The 26,615-nt window shown below is 37.0% G+C and overlaps 1 protein-coding gene across 5 annotated transcripts in view; it reads right to left on the minus strand.

The window, feature by feature from the left end:
* Window positions 1-26,615, minus strand: part of ZEB1 (zinc finger E-box binding homeobox 1) — a 120,078-nt gene that overhangs the window by 12,220 nt on the left and 81,243 nt on the right. For 4 of the 5 annotated variants that reach the window (XM_014880359.2, XM_088159836.1, XM_088159852.1 and 1 more), the window contains exons 2-5: window positions 12,292-12,492; window positions 7,075-7,137; window positions 5,320-5,481; window positions 2,214-2,416 (exon numbers count right to left, since the gene is read on the minus strand). In XM_014880359.2, the coding sequence (XP_014735845.2) occupies window positions 2,214-2,416; window positions 5,320-5,481; window positions 7,075-7,137; window positions 12,292-12,492 (629 nt within the window). The remainder of the gene's footprint in view (window positions 1-2,213; window positions 2,417-5,319; window positions 5,482-7,074; window positions 7,138-12,291; window positions 12,493-26,615) is intronic. The other variant, XM_014880361.2, reaches the window with a different exon arrangement.

A 26,615-nucleotide genomic window follows, 5' to 3' on the forward strand; every position in this document is an offset into this window, starting at 1 on the left:
TTCACAGATGGTTTACCATGGTTTCCAAGAACTGCCATTTCTCAGCAGTGTCCACGACACTGTGAAATTTTGAAAGACTACCTAAAAGTGCTCCATAAATTGATGAGAAAAAGATTAAAACAAATATAAGAAGCACTTTTTCAAACTCTAACATCTCTTCTGGTGCTTCGCATGAGAAGGCAGATGACACATTCGGCATCACCTCCTACCAACTGCTAGTGGTGTAGGAGCAGCCAAGGGTGCTGTGAGGAGCATGGGGAGGAGAGAAGGAAGAAAAAGGTGCAGGATGGCTCTCAGCTCTCTGCTGGAACAGGAGTAGAAGTTTTGCATATCTTCCCCTGGCTCAGAAGGAGGCCCGGTGTGCAGGTACCCCTTCCACTGCCTTCACTAAGCTAGATTTTATCTTTGCTCACTGGTTCTTTGTACAGAACAATTACAAAATTGTCACATGATGTATATTACCAGCTAAAAATTTCTCCAAATAATCTACGGTCAGGTGAAGTTCTTTAGGAATGAGACATCAAGTTTTAAATATGCAGCTGTTTAAGATCCACAACCAGGAGATCTATTCTTTAAGGACAGAAGTTCATTTTCCATTACACAAATTATGTACTCATGTATATGCAGCCAAGTTTTAAAAGTATAAATTCATTAAAATATTTTTATGGGAATACAGTTTAAGCTCCCCTTTTTAGCAACACTTCTGAGAGTGTTTACTTACTTGGTATTTTTTATTTTTTCATACAAACTACATGCAAATATGGGAAAGGCTTCTATCTCCCCCAGCTACTTTATTCTTATAGTTTTAGGCTTGCAACTGAAAAGACTGGAAACAAATGTGGTAGCCCACAAGAAAAGCATGATATAAATAGCATTCATAGCTTTTATAGTTAGAAATATAAGATGTACGTAAGATGAAAGTAACTTTTAAAGTGAAAGCCAAGCCAAAAAGGAAGTGAAACAGAAATTAATTGTTCATGGGAAGCATATTTGAGTAAAAAAAACCTGCCACACCAGAATATGCTGGTGAGGTTATTCCAAAGCTTGAGACAATAAAATCCTTGCAGCAGAATGGCTGATACGTCTTGTACCGTTTTAATTGACCTGTGAATGCGAACACTCAGGTATAAAAATGTATAATAAATTTTTAAGCCTGTTAAATTGTGTAACCTGGTGATACTTTGTAGGATGGAGGTTAACAGCCAATGTGTAAAAAAGCATCCTTTACTCTGGTTTCCTCAAGTAAAGCATCTTCCTTTACTCTTGACTACAGCCTGTTGGTTTGGTGCTACCAGAAATGTTGGAAGTACCTTTATTTGACATCCTGTTTTGCATTTTTCTGTTATATTTGTCCCCTGTCTTGTTTCTGGAGAGTATCGATCTTTCTAGTCTGTCCTCTGAAGGAAACATCTCCAAGCCTCTTAAACTTGGTGGTGGAAAATCTGTATTTTTTTCCCTCTGGATGATTCCTGACTGTTTCTGTTGGCTCCTGAGCCTCAGAAAGCCTCTGATAAACTATGGAAGCATATGCTGGGGATGGATGATGGGATATTGTGGGGATGAAAAAAGAAAAGAGGGACAGGAGAACAGAGTCTCAGGATTTTCTGAAATGATCAGCTAGTTAACTCATGGAAGACATTCCAGGGACCCATGCCCTCAGGTCAACCCATGAATCAGAGAAAACAAGCTCATAACATCTCTGGCCTTTTCTGTTGCTTCATTTAGTACTGAAACACTACATTTTACACACTAATCATTTGTATATTGTCTTACAGCATGAATTGCATTTGAAAACTGTACCTCACAGTACAAGCAACACAATGGTTTGTTTCTTAAGGGCAAAAATGATACAGTAAATTGTGAATCATTCAAACAAGACTTATGAAAAAAGAAAAGGAAGTGTTTCGTTAAAGGCTTGAAGTTAGATGCATTAATTTTTATGCAATGGTAGTGAATGAACAGAAAAAAACAACAAATTACCTATAAATGCAATAAAGCTTTCTGAAAACAACCCTCCTGCCTAGATGAATGAAAACAGGAATTGAGATCTCATCCTTTGACAGCTACAGAAAAAGCCAGACTTGAGCAGCAAGCTTGAGAGTGTGTGAGATGATCTGCTGTGAGCAGTTTACCTGCTCTGCACATTTCTGCCCACATGACAAACCACAGCGTTGCTGCAGAGGACACTAAGCCCTAATTCACACTCCACTTACTGGATCTCTTCCTGATTTGTGTGATGTCATGTGGCGGTCGAGCTGCGTTCTGTATGCAAACGTGTAACTGCACAAGGTGCAGCTGAAGTTATCCTCGTTCTTTTCATGGCGGTATTTAATGTGTTCCTTCAGGGAGGTAAATCGCTTGTACCCTCGATCGCAGTACGGGCACGTGAGCAGCTGGGAAAACGCGTCAGGTGTTCCTGCACAGGACAGACAATGCACCAGACCTAAATAAACAACTTCCAAACTTACAACCAGCAACAAACAGGCTTTACATTTACACCTATTACTGTAAGAAAACACGCAGCTGCTGGAAGCTCCATTTTTATTTTAGAGAAGGACTAGTGCTAATTTAGATTTTTCCTCAGGTATTTTACAACCTTCCATACTATGGTATGGTTGCCCCTTGTACCTTGCTCTCTAATGTACTTTGGAGAGAGTCAGCACAATATGCTCATAGGACAAGACGGAATGGTTGTAAACCAAAAGAGGCTAGATGAAGACTAGATATAAAGCAGAAATTTTTCATTATAAGGGGGGGCAAGATACTTCAACAGGTTGCCTAGAGGAGTGGTAAATGTCCCATTCCTGGAAATATTCAAGACCAGCTAGGACATGGCTCTGAGCAACATGATAAAGTTGAAGATGTTCCAGCTCATTTCAGTGGGGCTGGACCTTGATGGCCTTTAAATGTCCTGTCCAACCCAAACATTTTGTGATTCACAGATATATATGTGTTAGTAGGACATACTGTCTGCAGGACAGAAAGTAGAGAGATCAAACAGGAGGCCATATACACGAGTCTAATGTGATCTATGGAAGCTATTTTGCTGGCTTACATAAAGTACTTCTATATTCATACAGGGAAAAGCGAAATAAGATTGAAGGTAAATATTAATTTCACAAGCCTATTTCAAGAAGTCACCATTTATGAGGTTTTAGCACCATCCCTTCTTACCAGTGCATGTTTAGCCACACAGTAACTCAGTCTATCCTTGAAAAAATAATTTTTTGAAGGATCAAAAAAATATTTCTTTATAAACTGCTAAAGATATGTTCAAATAAATGTAGGGCTTGCTGTATTTGATCAAACCATCAATTTATAGGTGTGATATCCTCCAATGACCATGCCACTTTTCCTTGCTTCAAGACAAACAGGAAGCAAATGTTGCAAGGATGCACCTATGCACTGTGCTGAGCATGAGAAAAGTGGAAGGTCGTTACTGATTAACATTTTATGCTCTGACGCACAAGAGGCACATTTTTACAAGCTGTCATTTTAAGTTTCAGAACTGTAAGAATTATTAATACTCATAAATGAACCAGTACTTTAGAAAGTACTTCTGAATTATTTACCTTCATGACCTCTTCCAGTAGTTATCACCGCAGATTGATTATATGTTCTACGAAGTAGCAATTAATTCTGTTTGTGTGGAATTTACTAACTTAATTTTAGTGAATGTGCCACTGATCTTGCAACAATGAAAAGCAATCAGACCACTTTTCCTTATTACTAAAAAGCACCACTTTTTCTGTCATATAGGTTCTTTTACACTTGTTATAGTAACAATCAAAATAACCCCTACGCACAGGGATTTTTTGTTGTTCTATTAATTTCTGCTTTTCCTGGTTTAGTTGAGTTGTCCCAATACAAAGCCATCCCCAGATGTGTAGACCAAGTATACTTCCTTTCAATTCTTTTTTTACCATCCATAATTCAACTCATCTGACATCAAGAATACTCCATTTCAGCACAAATACAACTTAGTGGAAATGTCAGAAGCATGCTAACTTAAATTCTATTTCCATTGGAGGAAATAGAGAAATGAAAACAGTTTCCCAAAGTCACTAAAAATTCTGATCCGTCACTTGTCTTGTCTACCTTCCCAGTTTAGAAGCATGCATCTTTTCCAAATGTCACTATATTCTTGGCATTTTCTGTTCCAAAATGATTAAAACACTAAACACTATTATTCAGCATTGTGATCTTCACAATACTTCTCAGTGAAGTTACTGGGATAGGTCCAATTTAAATGATTAATACAAATGTGTATTTTTAATGATTACATGGACATCATATGGCAAGTCTGTAAAACTAACTTGACAATATGTGCCACTGCAACCACGTATTAAAATCTTAAATTAATGAATGTCCTTTTAAAAGTAAAATCTCTAATAGCATAAAATCTCTGGAGGTGCAGAACAAAAAGGTTATCCTTATTTTTTTCACTGCTCTCCCTTAGACTCTAGTACAGTACTACTGCTACAATGACATTTATCTGTTCAGTTATATTCATTTCCTAAAACACTTAGAATACAACTCCTAACCATTTATGTAGGCTGTTACTTTTTCTTGAAAAATCATAAGTACTCCAATTGTCATAAACTATCGAAGCTGAACACTTGAGAAAACACACAGAATGCAAAACCAATCTCAACAGCATTCGCCTTCAAGTATTTAATGAAGAAGAAATGAAAAAAGTGTAACTTCTCATCTCACTCAAAACACCTTAAGCATTAAACTTCCTCAGAGGAAAAAAAAACCATCTACTTAAAAACAACAACAGGTCATTACTTTGTCACATAAACATTTTTGTATAAATAACGCTTCTTTTTTCTCTGCTGCTCTCCTTTCAGGCAAAAAACCCCAAAAGCCTGTCATAGACTGCCTACCAAACAAAAGAAATTCTATCTAATAGATAATTTTGGGAGGTTTGTTTAGAAATATAAAAAATGAGAGAAACATTTTATAACTCTCCTTAAGTTATTCTTATATAAAATTGTACTATTTTCCTATTCTTCTATTATATTTAATAAAAATTTATTATGTTCTTTCATATAATGATGTTGAATGGATTTATGAAAACTTGAACTTTTCAATGACTTGAGGTTACCATTTAGGTACTCATACAACTGAATGTTTCACAAAATCAAGTAGAAATGCTTTTTGCATGATGATCCTGTCCTCTTATAATTATTTAGCTAAGGGTTTTTTTCCTCTATAATTACATGTATATGCACTGCTGTCTTCTTAAGTACAGCAGAAGTTTTGGGTTGATGAGTACAACTGATTTCATAAGAACTGAACTGATGACATATTTACCATTTTCATCCTGACCACTAGCTTCTGGTGTGCCTTGTCTCTGGTCCTCCTCAGGTGCTTCAGGGTAGATAACAGCTGTATCTTCTTGTTTAAGGAATTCTTCAACATTAGGGTCATGGTTTTGCTCATTTTCTGCATCAGAATCACATTCATCTTCTTTAACTGTGAAAAACAAGCCACAAGATACAAAGTTTAAAAAGAACATAAATGAGATTCAGTAATTCACATTGCCAAATCTCCCTCTAGCCAAGGATTTAAAAACGTTTTACAGATACTAGTGGAGGTCAATCCCCTTAAGATGCCAGATTATGCCATGCTTTAAAAGATCTGGTAGCATAATGATATTTAAAAACTTGACTAAACATAGTTAGCCTCTTTAACTCAGGGCACTTTTATAATTTCAGATTTAGCTGTTCTCAATATCACTAAAAATCTTAGATGCAACATAAACTGAGATTTAGGCCTTGTAGTTGGAAGGCCAGTTTACCATCTTGGCTCCTGTGTTTGCAAAAGTACACTTGTTGCCTTCAAGACACAATTCTTAATGTTATTTATAGCCGTTCATTAGCACAAACTCAGAAGATATTTAAACTCAGTAACAAGCTGGCCAGATAAATGCAGCAAACTTGAACTCTGACTGTCTTGTTCTCTGGCATTGGAAATGGCTACCAAAAAGGCTTCAGATATAGTTAAGACCTTCAACATTTTCCCGTTAAAAACTTAAGAGAAAAACTGTATTGCAAAATTAGCAAATAATAAATTAAATATTTTACTTAATGCTTGTATATCCAAGTACTTGCCTAACTACATTGTTCATAGAGTTTATTTTTACTACGGTGGAACGTTCTGTGAAAGCTCTGCCTGCAGCACCCTAAATCATGACAGATGTTCTCCACTATTAATGTGAGACATATTTTTAATAGGAAAGAGAAGTTTTATGATTCATATCTCAGTGTGAAGTCACATACTCAATTTACAATTTGACAAAATCTTTTTATGACATGGGGCAATCTCTCACATGTAGACTATAATGTAATGAATAATGCAGCTGTCCATACTCACATGGAGAGAACTGACTTTACAGGAACTGAAAAGAATATGTGAAACTAGAGTTTAAAACATATCAATGTGTTTAGATGTGAGTTTGCTTTTAAGTAAGACTTACTCTGATATTATCTACCTATCTAATAAGGGAATTAAATGAACCCCCCACAAACTTTTAAAAACTTGGATGGGATATATATTAATCTTCTGTCAAGCAGAGAAATGGAAGAAATAACAAACCACCTGTTCTTATTTGAGTCTGAAACTGAAGTACACATTTTATTTTGCCTTCTGTGTAATCAGCACAAACAGAGGATCTGGTAATAAAATACAGTATTAGCTTAAGTTTATTTTTGTATATTTCTTCGTAGTTTAAAACACTACCTGTTGACATCTGCATGTAAAATCATTGCTATTCCTTGTTTTGCCCTTTGGACATGTGGTGCTGCCGGGGCTGTGTGGTCAGTCCTTGGGAGGGAGGGCTGCTCTGTGTCACTGGTCACCTACACCTCTGGACCCTGGACACCAAAAGATGCCCACACTTTTTTCCTTAGCTAAAATAGTGTTTACAGTTTAGGTCCCCAAACATGGAAAAGCAAAGCATTTTTATAAACAGAGGTGGGAGAATTCCAAAGATTTCGGAATGATAGTCACCTAACCAAAATTCCATTACACTTTATGAATAAGGGACTCAGATTAACAAAGAAATACCTGTACATCCAATTTCATCTGTCTGAGCTTCAGGCCCCAGGATTTCCTTTCTTTCTTTTCCAGCTGAAATAGCATATTTCACAAAAAGAATGACTATTTAAAGAAAACCCCAAAAAACAGCAACAACAGAAGCCACATGCACACCAACTTAATACACTTTGAGTTATTTCTTCAGCAGTGCTTTCCATTCCTGTATTGTTTAGAAGTGCATTTAAACAATGTTCTTTTAAAAACATGGATGGCACATTATTTCATCAGTGTGTGATCAGTTGAACCACAAAGATATTTCATACTTAAGGAAACCAAACCTTAAAAGGAAGCAATACTAAACACTGACCATTATGTGAAGAGAGATAAAGACATGGACAGTGTGTTTCACCAGCAAATAAAGAGTCAGCTACTTAAGTGACCCCATTACAAATGCAGCCATCTGATACACTGGAATATTATTTCCAGAAATCAGAGCATCATAAAACAAATGCAGTTATGTTATTTTCTCCAATTAGCGGTTTTCAGAAATTATTGATAATTTGCTGGTAATGTCTGCAAACAGTAACCTAATGTGTTCTCATTCTTGCAAATCATATGGAAACCACTTAAGGCTGTGATTGCTTTAAAAAACTAAACAAAAATAAAAGGATTTTAAACACGTGCTCCCCCTTCAGAACAACTGTGCACTACAGAAGTGCTTCACGTATCGATTCCAATACTCGGTATGAGTCTGCAGAACCAACCTGGAGCCAACCTGCTGCTCCAGCTCTGCCAGCTCGGCTGAACTGCAGCCTTCAAGGCTGCAGCATGGAAGTTTTAACTCACTATAGGTTGTTGTTTCAAATCAATAAATGGCCAAGTTGTTCTTCATTTCGGTACATTGGTTAGCACGGACTGGAAAGTTCCCACAGGAAAAACCACTGCTGACATTTCTGTCAGTACCTGGCTTATGGCAGGAGTACATAGGAAAGCTATGTTGCTTGGTTTGCTCTTTATCAGTACTATGCCATGCTAATAGATGTGAAACTAAAGTGTTATTTTATAGTTTCATTATGGAAACCTTGGATGCTTCAGACCTACACTCCAGAGAAAACCTTTTAGGCGATGCAGAAGTTTAGAGCACACAGCTGCTCTAACCTGAAATGGCAACTGTTATACTTCTTTTTACCTTACTTCACTATACTTCAGTGCATGCAAGTCAAAAGCCCAGAACATTCCAGCTTTTTAGTTACAGGAGAAGCCAATTTCTCCTTGATGTGAAAGATGATAAATCCTAGGAGAACTTTTAAGTTCTCAAATAGTACCAGCTTCCTCAAAGGAAAAGCTTCTTAGTTCTGCCTACTTTGACCAAAGACCACAGACCCAAGGTATCTGCAAATAGTGACAATTTAAACACATTTCTTGCCTTAAACAAGAAATGTATTTAAAAGGAAATTGCAACTCTTAAATCTTTCCTTAGTTTCAACTGACATCTAAAAAACCCCAACAAACTCCAACAGTCTGCATTATATTGGTCAGTTCTGGATTGTGAACTAATTACATTTTTGGCTCATGGTACCAGACTTGGTTCAGAGTTTGTAAGATGGATGACTGGATGCATCTCAAATTTAAACTCAAAATTTAATTCTTAAAATCAAACATGATACAAACCCACTGTTTTCCTTTAAGGAGGGGTTTTGATGGTTGTGATTTTTCTCCATTATGAAATAGGATCTACATGAGGGGGAGAATATCAGTAAGTTATTACTCTGGAAATTTAAATTACAGTGTCTTCAGTAAATTCCACTGGCTTAAGTACAAATAAAAGTTATGCTTCCCAAGGGAGTGTCAAGGAATTTATGGAATTATAGATAAATCTAGTGAAGTAAAACCCCCTCTCACTTCTAATAGTCTTAACCTCTGTTTGATACTGTCTCTTCCCAATAGCTAAAAGTAGGATAGAAGACAGGGAGAAACCCTTTTCCACAGGGAAGTGATGTAGGAATAATTAGTAATTTGAAAAATATGAAGTAGATATACATCTTTATAGCTATGTACAGTCCACAAAGAAAGGCAATGCTGCAATCATGCCCTCAGAAGCCCAGCTGTCACACAGCTGGGAAGCAACAGAATGGGATGTGATGATGGGGGAACAGATCTTAAGACCCTTTTCCACCAAGCAGAAGTCACAGCTCTGAGTTCCAGAGGAAATTCAAGCTACCTGCTAAATGACAGCTTAAATAGAGGCCTCCACAAATAGCATCTAGGTCATGAATATCCATCCTGGTATTACAGCTGGACATACCAGATAGCTGCAAAACAGGTTCTTGGACTTCTGCATCTCATCACTGCTTATGAGCTACTGCTTAGAGACACAGTGGGGCTTCCCAGGGTTAAATGCTGATGATTTTCAGATGACAGGGAACAGTGTTAACTAGCAGCAAACGTGCCTGACAACTACTGACATTGGCTGACAGTAAAGATCTCTGCATGGCTAAGATAACTGATCAAATTGAAACTACTAGCAAAGTGGAACTTTTGGCTGTAGGCACAAAGACAAATTTCACTGAAATTTCCACTGCAGTCTTTATGTGCAGAGAAGGGAATAAATTCCAAAGCCCATCAAGAGAGTTTCTAATTTAAATTCTTCAGAGCTAATTTTCTGATACTCATGTAAGCAAGCACTATTTACAGCTTGCAGTATTGACTAGTTTGCTTTTTGATCAAAAAGATGCCACACAACCCACCAAATGTCAGAACACACTTTAGAGCTTACAGGTTTAACCTAAAATTTGATGACTTAAAGGAATATTTCAAAGTCTGTGTTTTTTGGTTTTTTTAAATTTTCAATTTTTCAAAGATATCCTAATTCCAGTCCTGAGACCTCCAGGCTTGCTAAATACTTACAGTATATAATAATGCTTTTTAAAAAGCATTGATACAGTAAGTTTAACTCCTACCTTTTTTTTTTCTTTTAATTGTAGCATAGGTTTTACTTCTAACTAAAGCAGAAAAGAATCATATTAGGGCATCATTGCACACATGAATGCTGGCACACTGTCAACAACTTGTACAGGATACACGTGGTTCACTTTTTTAAACCTGTAGGACTGTTTCAGTTAAACCTCTTGAGAAACACACCTTATATTTAAAACACCTGTTCCTAGGGTCTTTTAGAAATTCAGTTAGAATGACTGGAAACGGAAGGAAACTAATCTGATAAAGAAATGTTATGTGTGTTGTTCCTATTCTTGGCAATTTGTGAACAGAATAAATATGCAAAAAAACTCATTCTGTCAAGTTCAGCTAATCCAGAACTACTGAGTACTACTTCACTGGTGAAATACAACTTACTAGAACTGCTGTAGAGTATATTTTTCTACAGACAATCACCAGTCTTGAAGATGGTTGCACACCATCTACCCCAGTACATTTCCCTGTATGAGAGAGATCATGTATTCTCATGATCATGGTATCAGTACCTCTCTCTTCATATTTCTAACATGCAACCAAGACTGATGATGTGATTTTCAGCTCATACCTTTCCTTCTAGGAAAGCTATCAAAAGAGTAATCAGTATTCAAATTCTACCCCAGCAAATCAAAGCTCCATAAAACCTAATGTAGCCTTCACTGTTCTCATATAGTCATTGCCAAAAATTTAAACTATTTATTTTAAAAACCCTTATTATCAAATTAAAAAACCCTTCCAGACTGCTAAAAAGAGGCTTCAGAACATGTAATTTTTACAGAGGAAATTTCTGGTTGTTGAACAAGCCTGTATGGCAATTGATTAATCTTTTGTCTGGCTACCAATGAAATTCTGTCTTCATTAGCAAACTCCAAAGCAAAGAAGCATTGTGTACATTGCTAATCTACAATAACAGTAGAATTCAAAATTAAAGAGAATTTAGAATTTTAGCAAAAAAACCTGAAAGGTTAAAAACGGTATATTTGATATAAGGAGTCAAAAAAAAAGCCATCACATGTCTAGAGCCCTGAAAATCCCCAGAAAGTTGCCTGAGATTCTGTGTGATGGGTACATCTCCAGAAAACATCCAGTCCAAGAGATCTTGATCCCAAATGTCTAGGAGCCAGTGCTCTTCTTCCTTCCCCTTTTCAGGTTTCCTACACCTATGCTTGAAGGGTTCAAGCCTACACAGAGCCCACTTTAATGTAACCACAATTTCTGATAGACAGAGCCCGCAAGAGAACTAAGATATTACAGGAAAGCTAAGAAAATTACCTACCTAACAATTTAGCTCCAAAAGACTCATTTCCCAGCACAGCATACCTTGGCAATTGCAGCTATGTAAAAACAGTCTGAGCTGATGCTATTCTTTGAACTCTCAGCTGCTCTCTCTCAGCTGGACTGCAGTTAGGGACCATATGACTGCTTTCAGTTTATTTAGATGTGAGGTCATGCACCTTGTATTAAACCACCAGTGTTAAAAGGTGGATGCTAGGAATTGTGGCTGGAGTTCAGATACAAACAGGGATATGCTGGAAAACATTCTGTATCTTTCAGGGCCTTAAGGCCAAATTCCACAATAAATTCCACTAATTTATGCATTTATCCCAATTTGGCTCAAAAGTAAGCATGCTGTGTGATATTATGAAACTCAGTATCTGATTCCACAGTAAAAAAAGGCCCATTTCCTGTCTGCTTAAAATTTTCAGCTTCTAAACCCGATGCATATGTACAACATTTACCTCCTTCCAGTGTTTTCGAAATAATGATTCATTTTAACTTACATAACCAGTTCTAAAACTAATCATCCAGAAATTATTTTTCTGCCTGTGTTTAGCAAGGAAAAAGAGAGAAATTAATATCTGATTTTTTTGTTGTTGTTGTTTTTTGTTTTTTGTTTTTTTGTTTACTGCTTACTCCCCAAGCTGAGCCAATCCTGAACCTTACAAGGAGCTCTGGCAGAGCCCTGCCAGGCAAAGACTTGAAAAAAACCCAGAGCTAGTAACTAGTCTCTAATCAGCCTTTGGAATGCTGCATCTAGTCTGGAAGTTCATGTTAAACAATGCCCATGGAATTAATCCACCTCTGAATCTGCTCCAAATAACAAATGAAAAACATGAAGTATGGTATAATAAATATGTTATAAACCCTCTTTTTTTGATTGTGAATATTACATGTTATTTCAGTAATAAAGGGACAAAAAAAAAAAAAAGCTCTATTGAATCTTCATTTTGGAAGACTTTCTTTACATAGTATCATCAGTAAAAATGAACATACCTTCATCTTCCCAGCAACTGTTTGTGCTCCCTTCTCTTTCACTGTTTTCTGGTAATACTATATGGTCCGTTGGCAAGTCATCTTCTGGCACACTAGCATCACAGTCTGCTGCATCCGTTACACTTTCCTCTTCCACTATATGCAATTTATCTTCATCATCTGAATCTGAGTTTGCTTCTACCACATTATTGTAATTGGTGACTGTGGAGAGACAAAAGCAAAATACCAATCAATATACTCTTAACTAAAAGCATGGAGGCTCAAAGCTTTCAGTATTCTGGCCAGGCAGCACACACAGGCCATCTCCGTGGGCTCACATTATTATTGCTTCTTGCCCCATGGGGATGGCACTGCCTTGTCAGCACACAGGGAGCACCTGACAGCTCCTGGGCTCCCACCACCCCTCACTGTGCCCACCCAACACAAGGCTGCACAAGAGATGGCAGAGGACAACTCCAGAGTTGGAGCCACAGTGGAGCAAGAGAATTCCAACTGGATCACTCCAGTGTGGATGCCAGCACTGCTGTATGTCTCATTTACTATTATTATGGCACTGAAGACCCCATGTTCCCAGGCCAAGAACCCTACAGAGAAGGCAGCCCAGCTGCAGTCGGGGTCCCACAGAACCAGCCCTTGCCTGCAGGCACACACTGTGTGCTCCCCCAGCCTCTCTGTAACCAGTGCCTCCCCACACTCTGGCTGTGGGAATCAAGGCGAGACGAGTAGGAACAATAATGAGATAGAATTCAGAATGGCTTAAGTGCTCCCGATCCAAGCTAAAATGCTCTTGGAGTTATACCCATTAAAGACTCAGCAGGACGAATGTGAAAGGAAAAATCACAGAGATCACTTAGACAGGGAATCTCAAATAACATTTGCCCAGTTACCATGAAAAGGTAATAACTCTATTTTCTTAGCCTGGAGAACATACTGCATGAGTCTTTGGACAAAGGAGTACATGACAATATATATGTTTCTGTCATATGGGAGCAGATTATTATTAAAATAGCCTTCATTTGTAGGCACAAAAAATCAGTTACAGCCATTTCAACTTAAAATGTAAGGAACTGTAAGTAAACTGTGTTAAGAAAAAATTACTTTCACAATCTGTTTAAATGTCTTGTTATTCACATTGAAGTTAAACTATGAAACAGATCTACATTGGCATTATTTCTTCACTGCCAAGTTTGAACTTCTTACTAAAATGCTTCAAAATACAGCCTAAGAAAGAGAATAAATTTATAGACAGATAAACCAACAAGACCTGGCTGCAGCACTCCTTCAATGGTTATCAGAATTATACCTGGGAGGCACATAATCACGGTACTTTATGATACCTGCATCCTGTCACTGTTAGTTCACAAGAAGCCAGACTGATTCTTTCAGGTGAAATATTGTCTATTAAGGTAGATAAACAGCAAACCAGACTTCTGCTCTTCTGAAGTTAGCTCTTTTTTTTTTTTTTAAGTAGATATTTTAGTCATTTAAAAATGCATGTTACCAGGAAAAGTGAGTAACATTATGAACAGACAGGCTACTATCTCATTTCCTTCCAATTCAGGAGAAAAATGTCTCATCTAAAACATGCATGAGAATGACAAAAGAGCTTTTTCAATTTAAAACAATCATTCAATGTTTCCATATTTCACATAGTGCTATTTTAAAAATGTAGTAACTCCCCACTACTCATGGCATTGACATCTTCTGAAACAGCAAATTTAGGCAAATTTCCTAAAAACTAGTATCTAATCCATTTCAATTGAAAAACTGATATTCAGTTAATATCCTGTAACTGATTCTGCAAAGTAAAATAGCTACTGTAAGTGATGCTAGAATACTGTGTGATACAGATGATGTGTTCCCTCACCAAAGCTGAAGAGATTCATGATTTATTCTCCTGAGAAACAGTAAAGGCAACTTTAAAAAAGTGTGAGAACAGATATAAAACAAGAGGAAGTGGAAAATAATTTTAGCCTTTTCTCTTGATTGGGTTTTACTCTGACGCGAAGATGCAGAGGATTATTAATATAAAATAACATATTTACATTTGCCACACATAAAAGAGATTATTAAGAGAGGTGATCAAAATTTTTAGGGATACGTTCAAATGTAGATAATGAATACTTGATTTTTAAAAAACTAAATTTCCTAAACTAAACAGGAAATAAGTGGCATTCCTTATATTAGACTAGATTAGTATTATGGAAAACAAAACTATAATCAAACAGTTTGTCTTCAAAAATTATACTTATGGAGGAAAAGTGTTTCTTCTTTCCTCATCAAATATATTACAGATATAATATATTCATTATGGCTCTCTTCACCTTGAAACATTTCCACACATCCTCACTATACTCAAGTGCCAACTCTGCAAAATTTAAAAACTCCTCCTCCAAGGAACAAATGGTCTTCGGGACTTCAGTTTCTTCCACTAAAAATCAGTTGTCAAAAAGGCAAGACAATAAAGGAAACAAGAAATCTGGCTCTAACATTCCTTTTATTCTCTCTCCAAAATGCTTTGGGGAAAATAAATCTGCCAAAGCTGCATCTAAAACGTCTCAACACATTTGGGGTGGCCAGGCAACCCACCACCAAACATAGCAGAAAGTCAAGCACTTCAAATGACAGAACCACTCATATAGCTACACATAATTTGAACTAAATGATTACATGCTGCTTTCCTTCTGCAAGGTCCTTGCCTCACCTAGTGCAGTGATAGCAAATATGAAGGAATGCTCAGTTTATGGGGTGAACTGAGTATTAGTAGCATTTTGCTTCGTTTGTTTAGATTGCAAAGTGATTGCTCATGCTTCTTATTCCCTTCAGCCAGCACTGTTCCCAAAGCTTCCCTTATGGGATATTAGCCAGAATGGAATTCCATATTATATATTATAATGTATGGCATATGCTTATATGCAATATATTGTAACTATACATTGTATAATTATATGATTATATATTTTATATTCTATATAATTTCCTTACATGGTGTTCAGCAGGAATGCTCCAAAACATATAATTAACTGAACTGTAGTAGGGTGATGGTATCTCCATTTTGCAAATTAGAACCTGGCTGCTTAAAACCCAGAAAAGTCTTCTGGCAACCCTTGCATTGCCACGTCAGTGCAGGCACTTCAGGCTGTACTTTTCAGAGGACTTTGCATTTTTACAGCGTTTTACACATTCAAAGCACACTTGTGTTCATTCCAAATGCAGCTGTGCCCAGAGCCCAGGTACCTTGGCCCCTGTGCCACTGCAACTAGAAACATAGAGATCACTTCCAAATAAATGACCTCCCAGAATCACATAAAACCTCTTTCAAAATGAGAAAGTAAAATCTAGTCTTTCTGTGCAGCTTTCAAATGCCTCGGAGAGAGTGCTTTTGATTCCTGCAGCCCTCTACTTAAATTACTATGCTTTCCAGCAATTAAGGCAAGGGTTCTGGAGGGCAACAGCTTCCTTTGATAAACACCCCTGATTCATTCTCTGGGCAGCATTCCTCCTGTGAAAAAATTATGTGATCACAAAATTAAAGCTCTTATCCTTATGCATACATGCAAGAGACAAAACAGTTTGAACAATCTTTATTTCGACATTTTCCAACTTTTTTGAATGCTCAGCTTTCAAAGTCAAGTGTTTGATTTCAAAGAATGTATTAACATTCTTTAACGGAAATGATGGTTAAAAAAACCAATCAAACCCTGTAATTTACTGTATTTTTAAATCAAAATCAAAATCCCATTACATGATAGCATACTGATACCTTCATGGCTGCAAATCTTAGCCCTAGCAATGCAGATTTGCTCCTGGTGCCCTACCAGACTAGCGGGTGGTAGTAGGAAGCTGCAGCCTCCATTTGCTCAGACAGGTTTTGGCTCCATGTTCCACAGGAACTATGGCATCTGGCATTCAGTTCCAGGGTAATCGCCTTCCCCCTCTCCTTTCTTCAGTTCAGTCCTAGAGCCAAATTTAGACCTTCCCTATCTGTACATAATTTTGTGGGTTTTCTCCTCTCATCCTTGAGGTTTCCTCAGAACAGTCACCACTGAAAGAAGAGGAAAACAAGCTCTCAAGCCTTGCTCAATGCCTGGCGCCACAGTAGCTGCTGAAGTTGGGAGGAATAAATTTTATTAAACCTTTTTGGATAAAGATTGAAGTATACTCAATACAAAAGCAATATGTAGAGACAACTGCTTACAATCTCTGAAAGAAATTCAATTGACTATACATAAATGATGACTTCAAGGGGCTTCTAATTTGGCAGAATATTCCATGCAGAAAATAAAACACACATAAAACCTTGCCTGGAACAGTTACAGCTTCCCAGTGAAGGAGCTACAAGTATTTCAGACTTCAGTACTATTTATTTTTAGCTAATGTCATTTAAAAGCAGTGACTAGCTAAATAAAATAATTCAGCCTGGATCACAGAAATCTGGCACCAACAGAAGTCAGTGTCTCCACGATGAGACATTCCTCTGTGAAAAGCAAGAACAATTAGAGAGGTTACATCACCCTCGGCCACCACGGCTCCAGGGAGGGCCATCAGCCACAGGGGACAGACCACTGAGGGGTGTCTTATCAAGATAACTGTAAAAGCTACAGACCATGAACCATGGCTGGAATCTGCTGAAGACAGGTCACAGACAAGCAGGTATGATGTATGACACACATGGGCCTGTTCTGTTCAATATACAGTATGACACCTTAGCAAAATTTTATATTAGTGTTTAATTATTAATTTCAGCTTTACTTTCACAGATTCATAGAAACCTTCAACAAACGAATTACAAATTACACTGAAGACCAAACATTTATTCAATAAAACTAATTTTTATATCATTACTATATAACATCTGAAATAATTATGAAATACATTTTATGAACCATAATAACTTTTCCTCCTCTTGATCACTTTCTTGATACAGTATCCTGGTTCTTAAAGAACAAATGACCACCTGTAGTCGAAACTTTCTTTGCTCTAAGAACAAACGACTGCAAAAAGAACTGCAAAAAATGACCTTCACTATCTGGATTTTTACAGTCCTAAATGCAAAGCAGATGTATGATGTTGCACAATTCTAATTAAAAAAGAAACGTGCTCAGATGGAAGTAGTGATTAAAGAGCTAAAAGAGAGATATACATTATTTTGCTGGCTGAATACAGGTGGGAAACTGTGATACATATGTCTAATCAAATCAAACATGGTGTTTGAAAGGAAAAAATTGCTAATTGCCGATTTAAAACCAGTAAGCCCAGGAAATTCAAGATGAACACTAATATTGTGGTGATGAAAGACTACAGGATTCATTATTTCCATACCACAATGGGTGAGTCCCCCAAAAAATAAATATTATTATTATTATTATTATTATTATTATTATTATTATTATTATTATTATTATTATTATTATTATTATTATTATTATTATTATTATTATTATTATTGCCACCTGGGTGGCAATAGAAGGATCCTTAAAAGCCTTTCTGCAGTTACCTGCTCACCACTCCCCCCATCCAGGCCTGCCCTCAGAACCATTAGATGACATGGAAGATGACATTCCTAACACAAGGAATGACACAACCAAGTTGATGTCACCCAACAAGATAAAAACATGTGGTGGAATGCATCAGAATAATTTGAGATCAGGTGGCAAGAGGCCAGAAGGGCACTAAAAAGAGGACAGAATCAGAAGTTCACAGAACTAAGGAAAAATGTTTAATGCACAATACTGGGATCTGCAAGGCTGCTTTGAACCTGCTAAAACCTTTTGCTCAATACTTGACAATGGTCACTGTCTTTTATGTAGAATCTGGTCCAGCATTCTTACTAGCTGTCTTTTGTACACCTCTCCATACTTAATCCAAAAATCCTACCTACTTCCACTGAACAAAAAAAACCCAAAACTTTTAGGAATTTGTGAGTTAACACAAACACTACTGAATTTTTTAAGATGTTGAACACATCTGAATTGTGTGAGCTCAGCATCTCAATACTGAACTGGCAGGAGATATAGAACAGGTGTGAGGGATTCTGATCCTTTAGAAATCCTACTTCTCAAAGTTCTTCCAAAAAAACCTGTGAATGCTCATGCATGAATACTCCTAGAGAGAAAGGTTTGATTCTACAAACTGGAACAACTCCTGTGCTCTCTGAAGTTCATTCCCAGTTCATGGATTTCTGCTCTGACAGCCTACAATCATCTCTTGGAAACCATTTACTCTTTGTCAGCCCACCTGAAAATCTGCTCATATATATTATTTAGCTCTAGTGCAATATTTAAGCAAAATATATTGTGAAGTCTGAAACCTAGTAATTTAGCATTCAGTATTTTATACTTAGATTTTATGGTATACTATTAATTTTGTTACTATTCCTGAATGAAATGCCATACTTTCAACTCTCCACTGATAAGATGCCCAATGTCTTTAGTAAAGCTAGACCTTTATGTTTTTTTCATATTTTTCCTCTCCGTTTAATACATACACTTGACATACAATAATATATACAGAACCATGCTACCATCTGAAGCAGAAACACGAGAAAGAGCTTAAGAAAAAAGCAGGCATATGTTCATGCTTCTACTAAAATTCTCTGCTTGGAGTTTTCTGGCTTCTGGGATTCCTAAATGACTTGTGTTGTCTTCATACTTAAGAGCTTAATTTTCTGTGAACTTGTCTGCTTACTTCTTGAATTAATGAAAATTTTGGCATCCACATCAGTCTAAGGCAAGCAGTTTCACAGCTCTGTGTTGTGGGCAGAATAAGTTTCTTCTGTTGATTTTGAACCTGCTGGGCACTACATCCAGTGGGTGTCCACTGAATTGCCCTCCTTGTGTGCTCTGTGCTGCCCATGATTTTACACACGTCATGCACCACCCTTCGCTCGTTACTCACACTAAAGTTTTTCCACTGGTCATTTTTGCTGCACCTCTCTGGACCTTCTGTTCTGCCACATCACTGTGTCAGCAGGGGGAGAGGTGACAATCTAGAATTGCACTCAGCATTCATCTTGGATTAGAATGGCTGCACAACAATGCACTGTTTTCTTCTCTATCCCTTTTCTAACAACACAACCATATTTCTAGGACTTTTCTTGACTTCCACAAGTAATTAAGCTGACTTGACTATGTGGAAACACTGTCATTATTTCCCAAACAAGTACAAGCAACCCTTAGTGAAAATATTTGCTACTTCACACTCGTGTCACTGCCTCAATCAGACAGCAGGGTGATTTCCTGTAGCACTGGGATGGCCAGCAGCATTATAGGGGAGAGTGGAGGAAGCCTGTTGAATTCAATAAAAATACCCAATGAGATATCATTACATGCCAAGTATGAGGAAACTGTATTATACTCTCAATTAAATTGTTCAGGAACAAAAACCATGCCAGAGATTAGTTTCTGAAACAATCAATTTTAAATTTAAGAACATACTTGCAATTTTCAGAAAAGTCATTCTGCTTTTAAGAACAGTCTTTGTGCTATGACTGTGGAGAGCAGAACGGTATTTTATATATAAAAGGCTGACTCATGTTGATTTATACTTGTGTAGATATACACATATGAGTGTGCTCACACAAGGACAGGGAAACTGGATTCAGTCCTTCCTCTGCCTGAAGGGATCAAACTTACAACTCCCACACATGTTTATATAAATATATGAACAGTTGGAAAACTATAAGTCTAAATATTTATATGTACCAAGCACATTCCTGATAATTTTGTTTAACTAATAAAAACCTCTTTCAAAATAGCTTTACACCTCATCACTGAATTCTAGTCAAATGCAGCTTGATTAGCTTGACACACTTTGAATATTCCAACACATTAAAACCCATAAAATTCAAGAATCTTAATAAGCACTAAGGTATATAAATCACCTCAATACACACACATGCACTGGATTACTTGGTCTTCAGCTCAACTCAAAGAAACTTTGAGTTTAAAATAAATTCTTTGCAAGCAGACTGCAGACTGAAATGTGCTCTAAATGCTTTACCAAGAAGGAGACTGGATGTTTGGCTTGGCTTACCCAACACATATTAAAATCAATGATATAAATAGAATTTTTCTGCCTGTCAATTTAAAATTATGGTTTCAAAATCAATCAGAATTTGACATTAAAAAAAATGACCCTTAATGTTGATGGCAAAGTCTGGAGTAAAATCTGATGACCTAAGTCAGGACCAATTCCCCAGAACAAGGGTAATGGCTACAGCTCTGGCACTACACGTTGAGATGACCTAAGTGATACTTGGAGCAAATCTGGCAAATATTCCAGCCTCAGTGAGAAAATTTTCTGTTGGCTGCCTTTGTTTTTATTATCATGTCAGCCTCAGGTACGACATTGGAACAGGACAGTTTGGTCCTGTACTGTTTGGAAATGCAGGATGAGCTCAAGGCTTCCCAGTGGGGTGGACAAGGTGGAAGTTTTGCCACCACTGATGCCTTAGTGTTACTTGTTACAGAGTGTGAGATCTTCCAAGGGCAGGGAACTCCAAAAATCAATGCTGGTGCTCAAATGAGAATTTAGCTGTATGTAGAACTAACCTGAGTCCAGAGATGAGAAACAGAGTACAAACAGACAAGCATTTCAGGTGTTTAGATCTAAAAATAATCTTTAATACAGGAAACATTCATTTACATGTTTACATATGTATACATACATATACATACTTACATACATATTTTCAGGTTTGATAGCCTAAAGTTAGATTTGGAAATAAATAACTATATCATAATACAAAACTGATCTGCTTCGGAAATATTTCTCTTATTAGGGCTCCTACAGTAAAATACCTTGTATATAATTTTCACCATGCTGCTTTGAGACTCTTCATTACTCTGCAGCTTTTCTGTGTTAAAAATGCCAGCTTTATAGCTTTGCAAAATGAAGTCTTTCAGACACAAAGGGACTTGCAATACTAAATTCTCTATTGGATTTGCAAATTATGGTCATTTCTCTAATAAAAAGCTAACTAAATTGTCCAAATTTTCTCTCTTTACAGTCTCTAGATTGATGTAAATACTACAAGCAAATACAAAAATTCTCAGTGGCAGCATAATTCGAAAAATAGTATTTACTATAAGGTGCTTACAGGTTTGAAAATTCTATAAATGGTCCCATAAGAAAGACATTAACCTTCAAAAACAAGACAGTCAAAGGTGTATGAGAAAATTAACTGTACCCTTTGCCTGTTATCACCACTGTACAAGCCAAGGTTTCTACAAATGAGAACTTAACTGTGCCTATGTAATTCCATGTCACCTGCTGCTGTCAGGAAGCTTTACAAAAACTTATAGGATATTTAATACTTTAAGGAAGTATTTATAAAAACAGTGAACTATTTATGAAGCAGTGAAAAAAGAACCATATTCCCTCCATGCATTTAAAAAAAAAGTCTATAATTTCACTGCAGCTTTAAACACTCAGAAGGGAAGAAGCTGTGTACCATTGTACACTTTTCTCTCTCAGGGCTCCCCCATTTCACATGCTGCTCCTCAGGGAGCCACAGAAAATGCAGAGTAATGTTCACTCAATATAGATGACAAAACTTCTACTATTCAACATGGAAGTTTTTACAAGTATTTATATTTGTGAATGCATTTGGACAAAATAAATATCAATCAGAAAGTGGGAGTAGCTATGTAATGCACAGGCATGAACTTTTGACTAAATTTGCACTCTGTCCACTTTTCACTTTCTAAAGAACACAAGTTGCACAGGCCTAAATAGAAAATCTTGATATTAAGGATTAAAAACAAAAAAAAAAGTCTGAATTTTCAAAAATATACTGCAGGGACCAGTTCTGGGTAGGTGGCAACATTTTAGTCACTGTCTGATTAAATCAAAGAGGAAACAAGTAGAAACCTTTCCCTCACATCCTATGTGATTGCTGGTAAGTTTGCATTTCCGTCACCAGTATTAGTTATACAGTTTATAATTTTACTCAGAAGACTGGAAAAATTAATCTGCACACCCAAATCTGCCCCTCACAGCTGAGTACAGTCCGAGGCTGCAGGGGTTTCCTGCCTCCAACACAACTGAGCGCCGTCATCATAAAAATCAAGCGTAAGATTCATAAATATCAGAGAAACCTTCATCTTTTAGTACCTCCAATTATTGAACAAATGGAACCAGTGATCTAAACTGACAAAAGGCTGAGAGGAAGAAGTATGTCCATGTATTACATAGTTTGTTTAACTCTTCAAAAATTACCTTTCCATTGGTGACTCTACCACTCTGCTCTATGCTCAAAATACTCATAGCTCCAGCAGCCAGTTGACATGTTTTTCCTTCATAAAACTTCTCAGATATTGAAAAAAAAAAAAAACCAAAAAACTAAGACAAGCATTCAGGAGATAAGACCATTAATTACTTCCTCAGAGACAGGATTTTAAAAAGATGATTTATTATTACAGTAGAAATTAACCCTTGCACACAGAAAAATGCCACCAACCAAAGATGAGCCACAAAAAATTGTCTCATCATTAACTGGCACTAGGTATCAATGTGTTCCAATCATTTGGGAAAATGTGGCAAGAGGAGCTTATTTGATTGCAGCAAGATGGAGACACTAATTGTAAGATACATATAGGCATAAACCACACACACCAAAATTACATACAAGTTCCCTCACACTGACCAACTTGCTGAACAAGTGTAATATCCTATTTCTGGTCACAACTGCAGCATCAATTGAACACAACTCTAACACGGCTGCTTTAGATTTATCCTCGTTAAAGACTTAATCTGAATTACAGTTTGATAATTACCTTAATCCATGCTGAAAAACTTGACAGCCACGTTTCCTACAGCCACAGCATTCCACATAAAAAGTTGGGTTAGCAGAAGCTATCTCTTATAAACCAAACCCACTCTATGATGCCACTCAATCCCTCAGTCAATTCAGATTCCATTAGGCCAGGTTAATCCTCCAGGAAGACACAGTTGACAAGTTTATATAAATGTATATATTTCATAATACTAGTTATTTTATATAACATCATTACCTAGGTTTACAGACAGTAAATATTTATTTCAGGGATAATAAAAATACTGCAATACAGGAATACCAGTTTGGCTTTAAAGTGTGGAGATCCTCTTAAATATAAGCAGAAGGATAATATCCAATGGAACATTTTGTATGCGAGAATAGCCTATGACAGAAACCTTTTCTTGTCCCAAAAATTTTATAACTATCATAAGATGCCACTAGAAAAACCTTCAGCGTTATGAAAATTTTTTATATAGCACACATATCACTGAAATTAATCACAAGCCTTGTGAAGCTCTGACCTTATTCTTTAGTCATTCCTAAATTAATAGAGCAATAAATGACACAAGTTTGAAGAGATGTATAAATATAAACTAAATTAATAAATTATCAAAATACATTTAATTAGAGAGTACAAATTTATTTTCATTTCATATTTCACAACACTTTTTCCTAATCTCTAAGTAATTTCTTAAATATACCTTTGAGAGAGGTAGTTTGTAAATGCACAATGGTCATTTATCTATTCTGACTATAAATTCAAACACTCCAGTATTCAAGTAACTCCCCTGGCTGCTCCCTACTTACGACACAGGTGAAGTGACTTTTTCTTTTATTTGTCTATTAAGTTGACAAGTTACACTTTGGCATTGCTCTAATTCCACATAATAACAGAACAGCAATTTCAATGGTGTTTTTTGTTTCAGTTTGCAAAATATGTGTCCTGACTCTTGGATTCAGGGTAACTAATTTGTAGTGATTATATGTTATTACCGTGACAGACTGTTATAGTAAACATTTCTAATTCCCTTTTTTTTTTAAGATTACAAAGAGATCTAGAATATCAAACTGTAGGTGAGCATAGTTTCAGCATGCAATTTGGATGAACTGGTTTGCTACACATAGCTTTGTACCTTGACCAACATGAATTTATTATGCATATTCATATATGATATGCACATATTTTTTAGATTTATATTCACAGCTAATCCACCAAAACATTGGCAGCAGAAAATTGCTGTCTGGGAGTGGTATGACAAGTTCCAAGTCCCTCCAGTTTTTAACTGTCTACTATAATTCTGCAATACTAATTTTTATATTACAGATTTTTCACATTACTGATTTTCAATTCTTTTAAAACATGAAATCACTGACCATTTATATAACTTATTTGTGTGAAGTGGAAATAAAACACCATCTAAATTCTAAGTGTGGCTTGTCCCCTTTGCAAGATAATGAACAGCTATAATTCCCAGGAATCTACTGCAGTGTAAGAGCATGAAAAAAGAGATGGTCAAAAAACATGTAACAGATTTACAGCATTTTACTGGATTTCAGTGGTAGACAATCCCTAGTGCTCTCTTGAAACAGGTGGCTACACGAGATTATGGAAGGACTCATTTATCCTGTTTAAATGGAAGCCTAAAGCTTAAAGAATAATCTAATTTTCAAAAGATGCATTCCATGAGGACTATATACATTGCTAAAATAGCAATGGGAAGTTATATGTCAGTGGATTTTATACATTTAAATAAGAATTTTTATATTTATACAAATCAGAATGAAACTTAATTGGTATTTCTGATATTAAGGAAATAAACATATTTTGCCATACTAACCTCTTGAAAATACTTCAAAAGACTATGAATGTATTCTACAGCACACATTAGCAAGTTGCTATTTTTCTCTGAAGATCAATTAATTTATAATAGATGCTTCCAAAACGGGGGTTAACTTCTTCAAAACTGTAATCTGGATTTACACTGTTATATTCCTATATACAAGTTGTTCACATATAGCTACTGAATTTCCCTGCAAAGGCACTTAGACCCAGATGTTTTGACCAAAAACTGGACAAATCAGCTCTCTGGCTCCCATGTTGAAGAATAACCCCTATCTATCTATTGCAATATTTCACAGCCACTGTTAGCACATGCTCCAAGAGAAGTCTGGTTCCCAAAGCAGGTATGAGAACACAATAAACTTTCAGGATTTATACAGCCACGCTGATACTGACACTACAGCTGCTCCCCATCAGAGATATGAAGATTCAAATCAGCATCGAGAAAGTGCTGCTAGAATGAAAAGGAACACAAGAGCCTCTTTCTGAAATACACCAATATATGTGCTCTAACGCAAAGAAATACTGAATTAGGCACTAGTCTAAATTAAAAAAAATTCTCATTTAGTTCTCAATATAAGTTACTTAGATGAACTAGCAAACTACTAAATGTTCTAGCAAACTGTTTCAGACTGTTTCCCTTAAAATGTGGAATAACATCCTGAGAAAACAGCACTGCTAGCCTTGAAGACCAACACTCTATCTGTCAAAACAGTCTAAACGAATAAGAAAATACCCTGCAAAGCCAGGAACTTCAGAGCAGACATAACATGATGACATGATATTATCTCTGTCTGAACTGACGTGGCAGAGCAGGCTGGGCAATGAGAGGCTGGAGAGCAGTGCCACAGAAAGGGACCTGGGGGTGCTGGTCCATGGCAAGTTGAACATGAGCCAGCAGTGCCCTGGCAGCCAGGAGGACCAACCCTGTCCCGGGGACATCAGGCACAGCTGGGCAAGGGAGGGGATTGTCCTGCTCTGCTCTGGGGCAGCCTCACCTCCAGTGCTGGGGGCAGCTTTGGGTGCCACAGTGTAAGAAGACACTGAGCTGTTAGAGAGGGTGCAAAGGAGGGCCATGAGGATGGTGAAGGCTCTGGAGGGGAAGCTGTGTGAAGAGTGTCTGAGGTCCCTTGGTCTGTTCAGCCTGGAGAAGAGACTGAGGGGAGATCTCAGTGTGGTCTTCAACATCCTCACAAGGGTGAAGCCGATTGGAGCAGCACTGATCTCTTCACTCTCGTGAGCAGTGACAGAACACAAGGAAATGGCATGGAGCTGTGTTGGGAAAGGTGTGGGTTGGATACCAGGAAAAGGTTCTTCACTAGAGGGTGGCTGAGCACTGGAACAGTGTCTGTGACTGGCAGAGCAGTGGAGCAGGGGAAGAAGCCATTGTCTGCCTGTACTGGAGACTGCTGGCACCCCCAGGTAGGGCTCCTATTCTTCCCTTCCTGTGCATCAGAGCTCTTTCCAAAAGGCAACCTTTGCCTTTAAGCCTTGTATTCCTCTGATAATAGTTCATTCCTGCATTTCTGAATCCTACCATCTACAGAATTCCTATCAACTGCTGAAAATCTGTGTATTGCTCAATGATTTAGGAAAATAATCTGCCTCGCTCAAGAGAGATATCAAATTCACAAACAAACACAGTACAGGGAGAAATAGCTACAACTGACACAAATGCCAAGATTTCACACATTCTTTTTTATT

The sequence above is a fragment of the Sturnus vulgaris genome, chromosome 1 (assembly GCF_052056855.1).
Source record: "Sturnus vulgaris isolate bStuVul1 chromosome 1, bStuVul1.hap1, whole genome shotgun sequence".
NCBI classification, from domain to species: Eukaryota; Metazoa; Chordata; class Aves; order Passeriformes; family Sturnidae; genus Sturnus; species Sturnus vulgaris.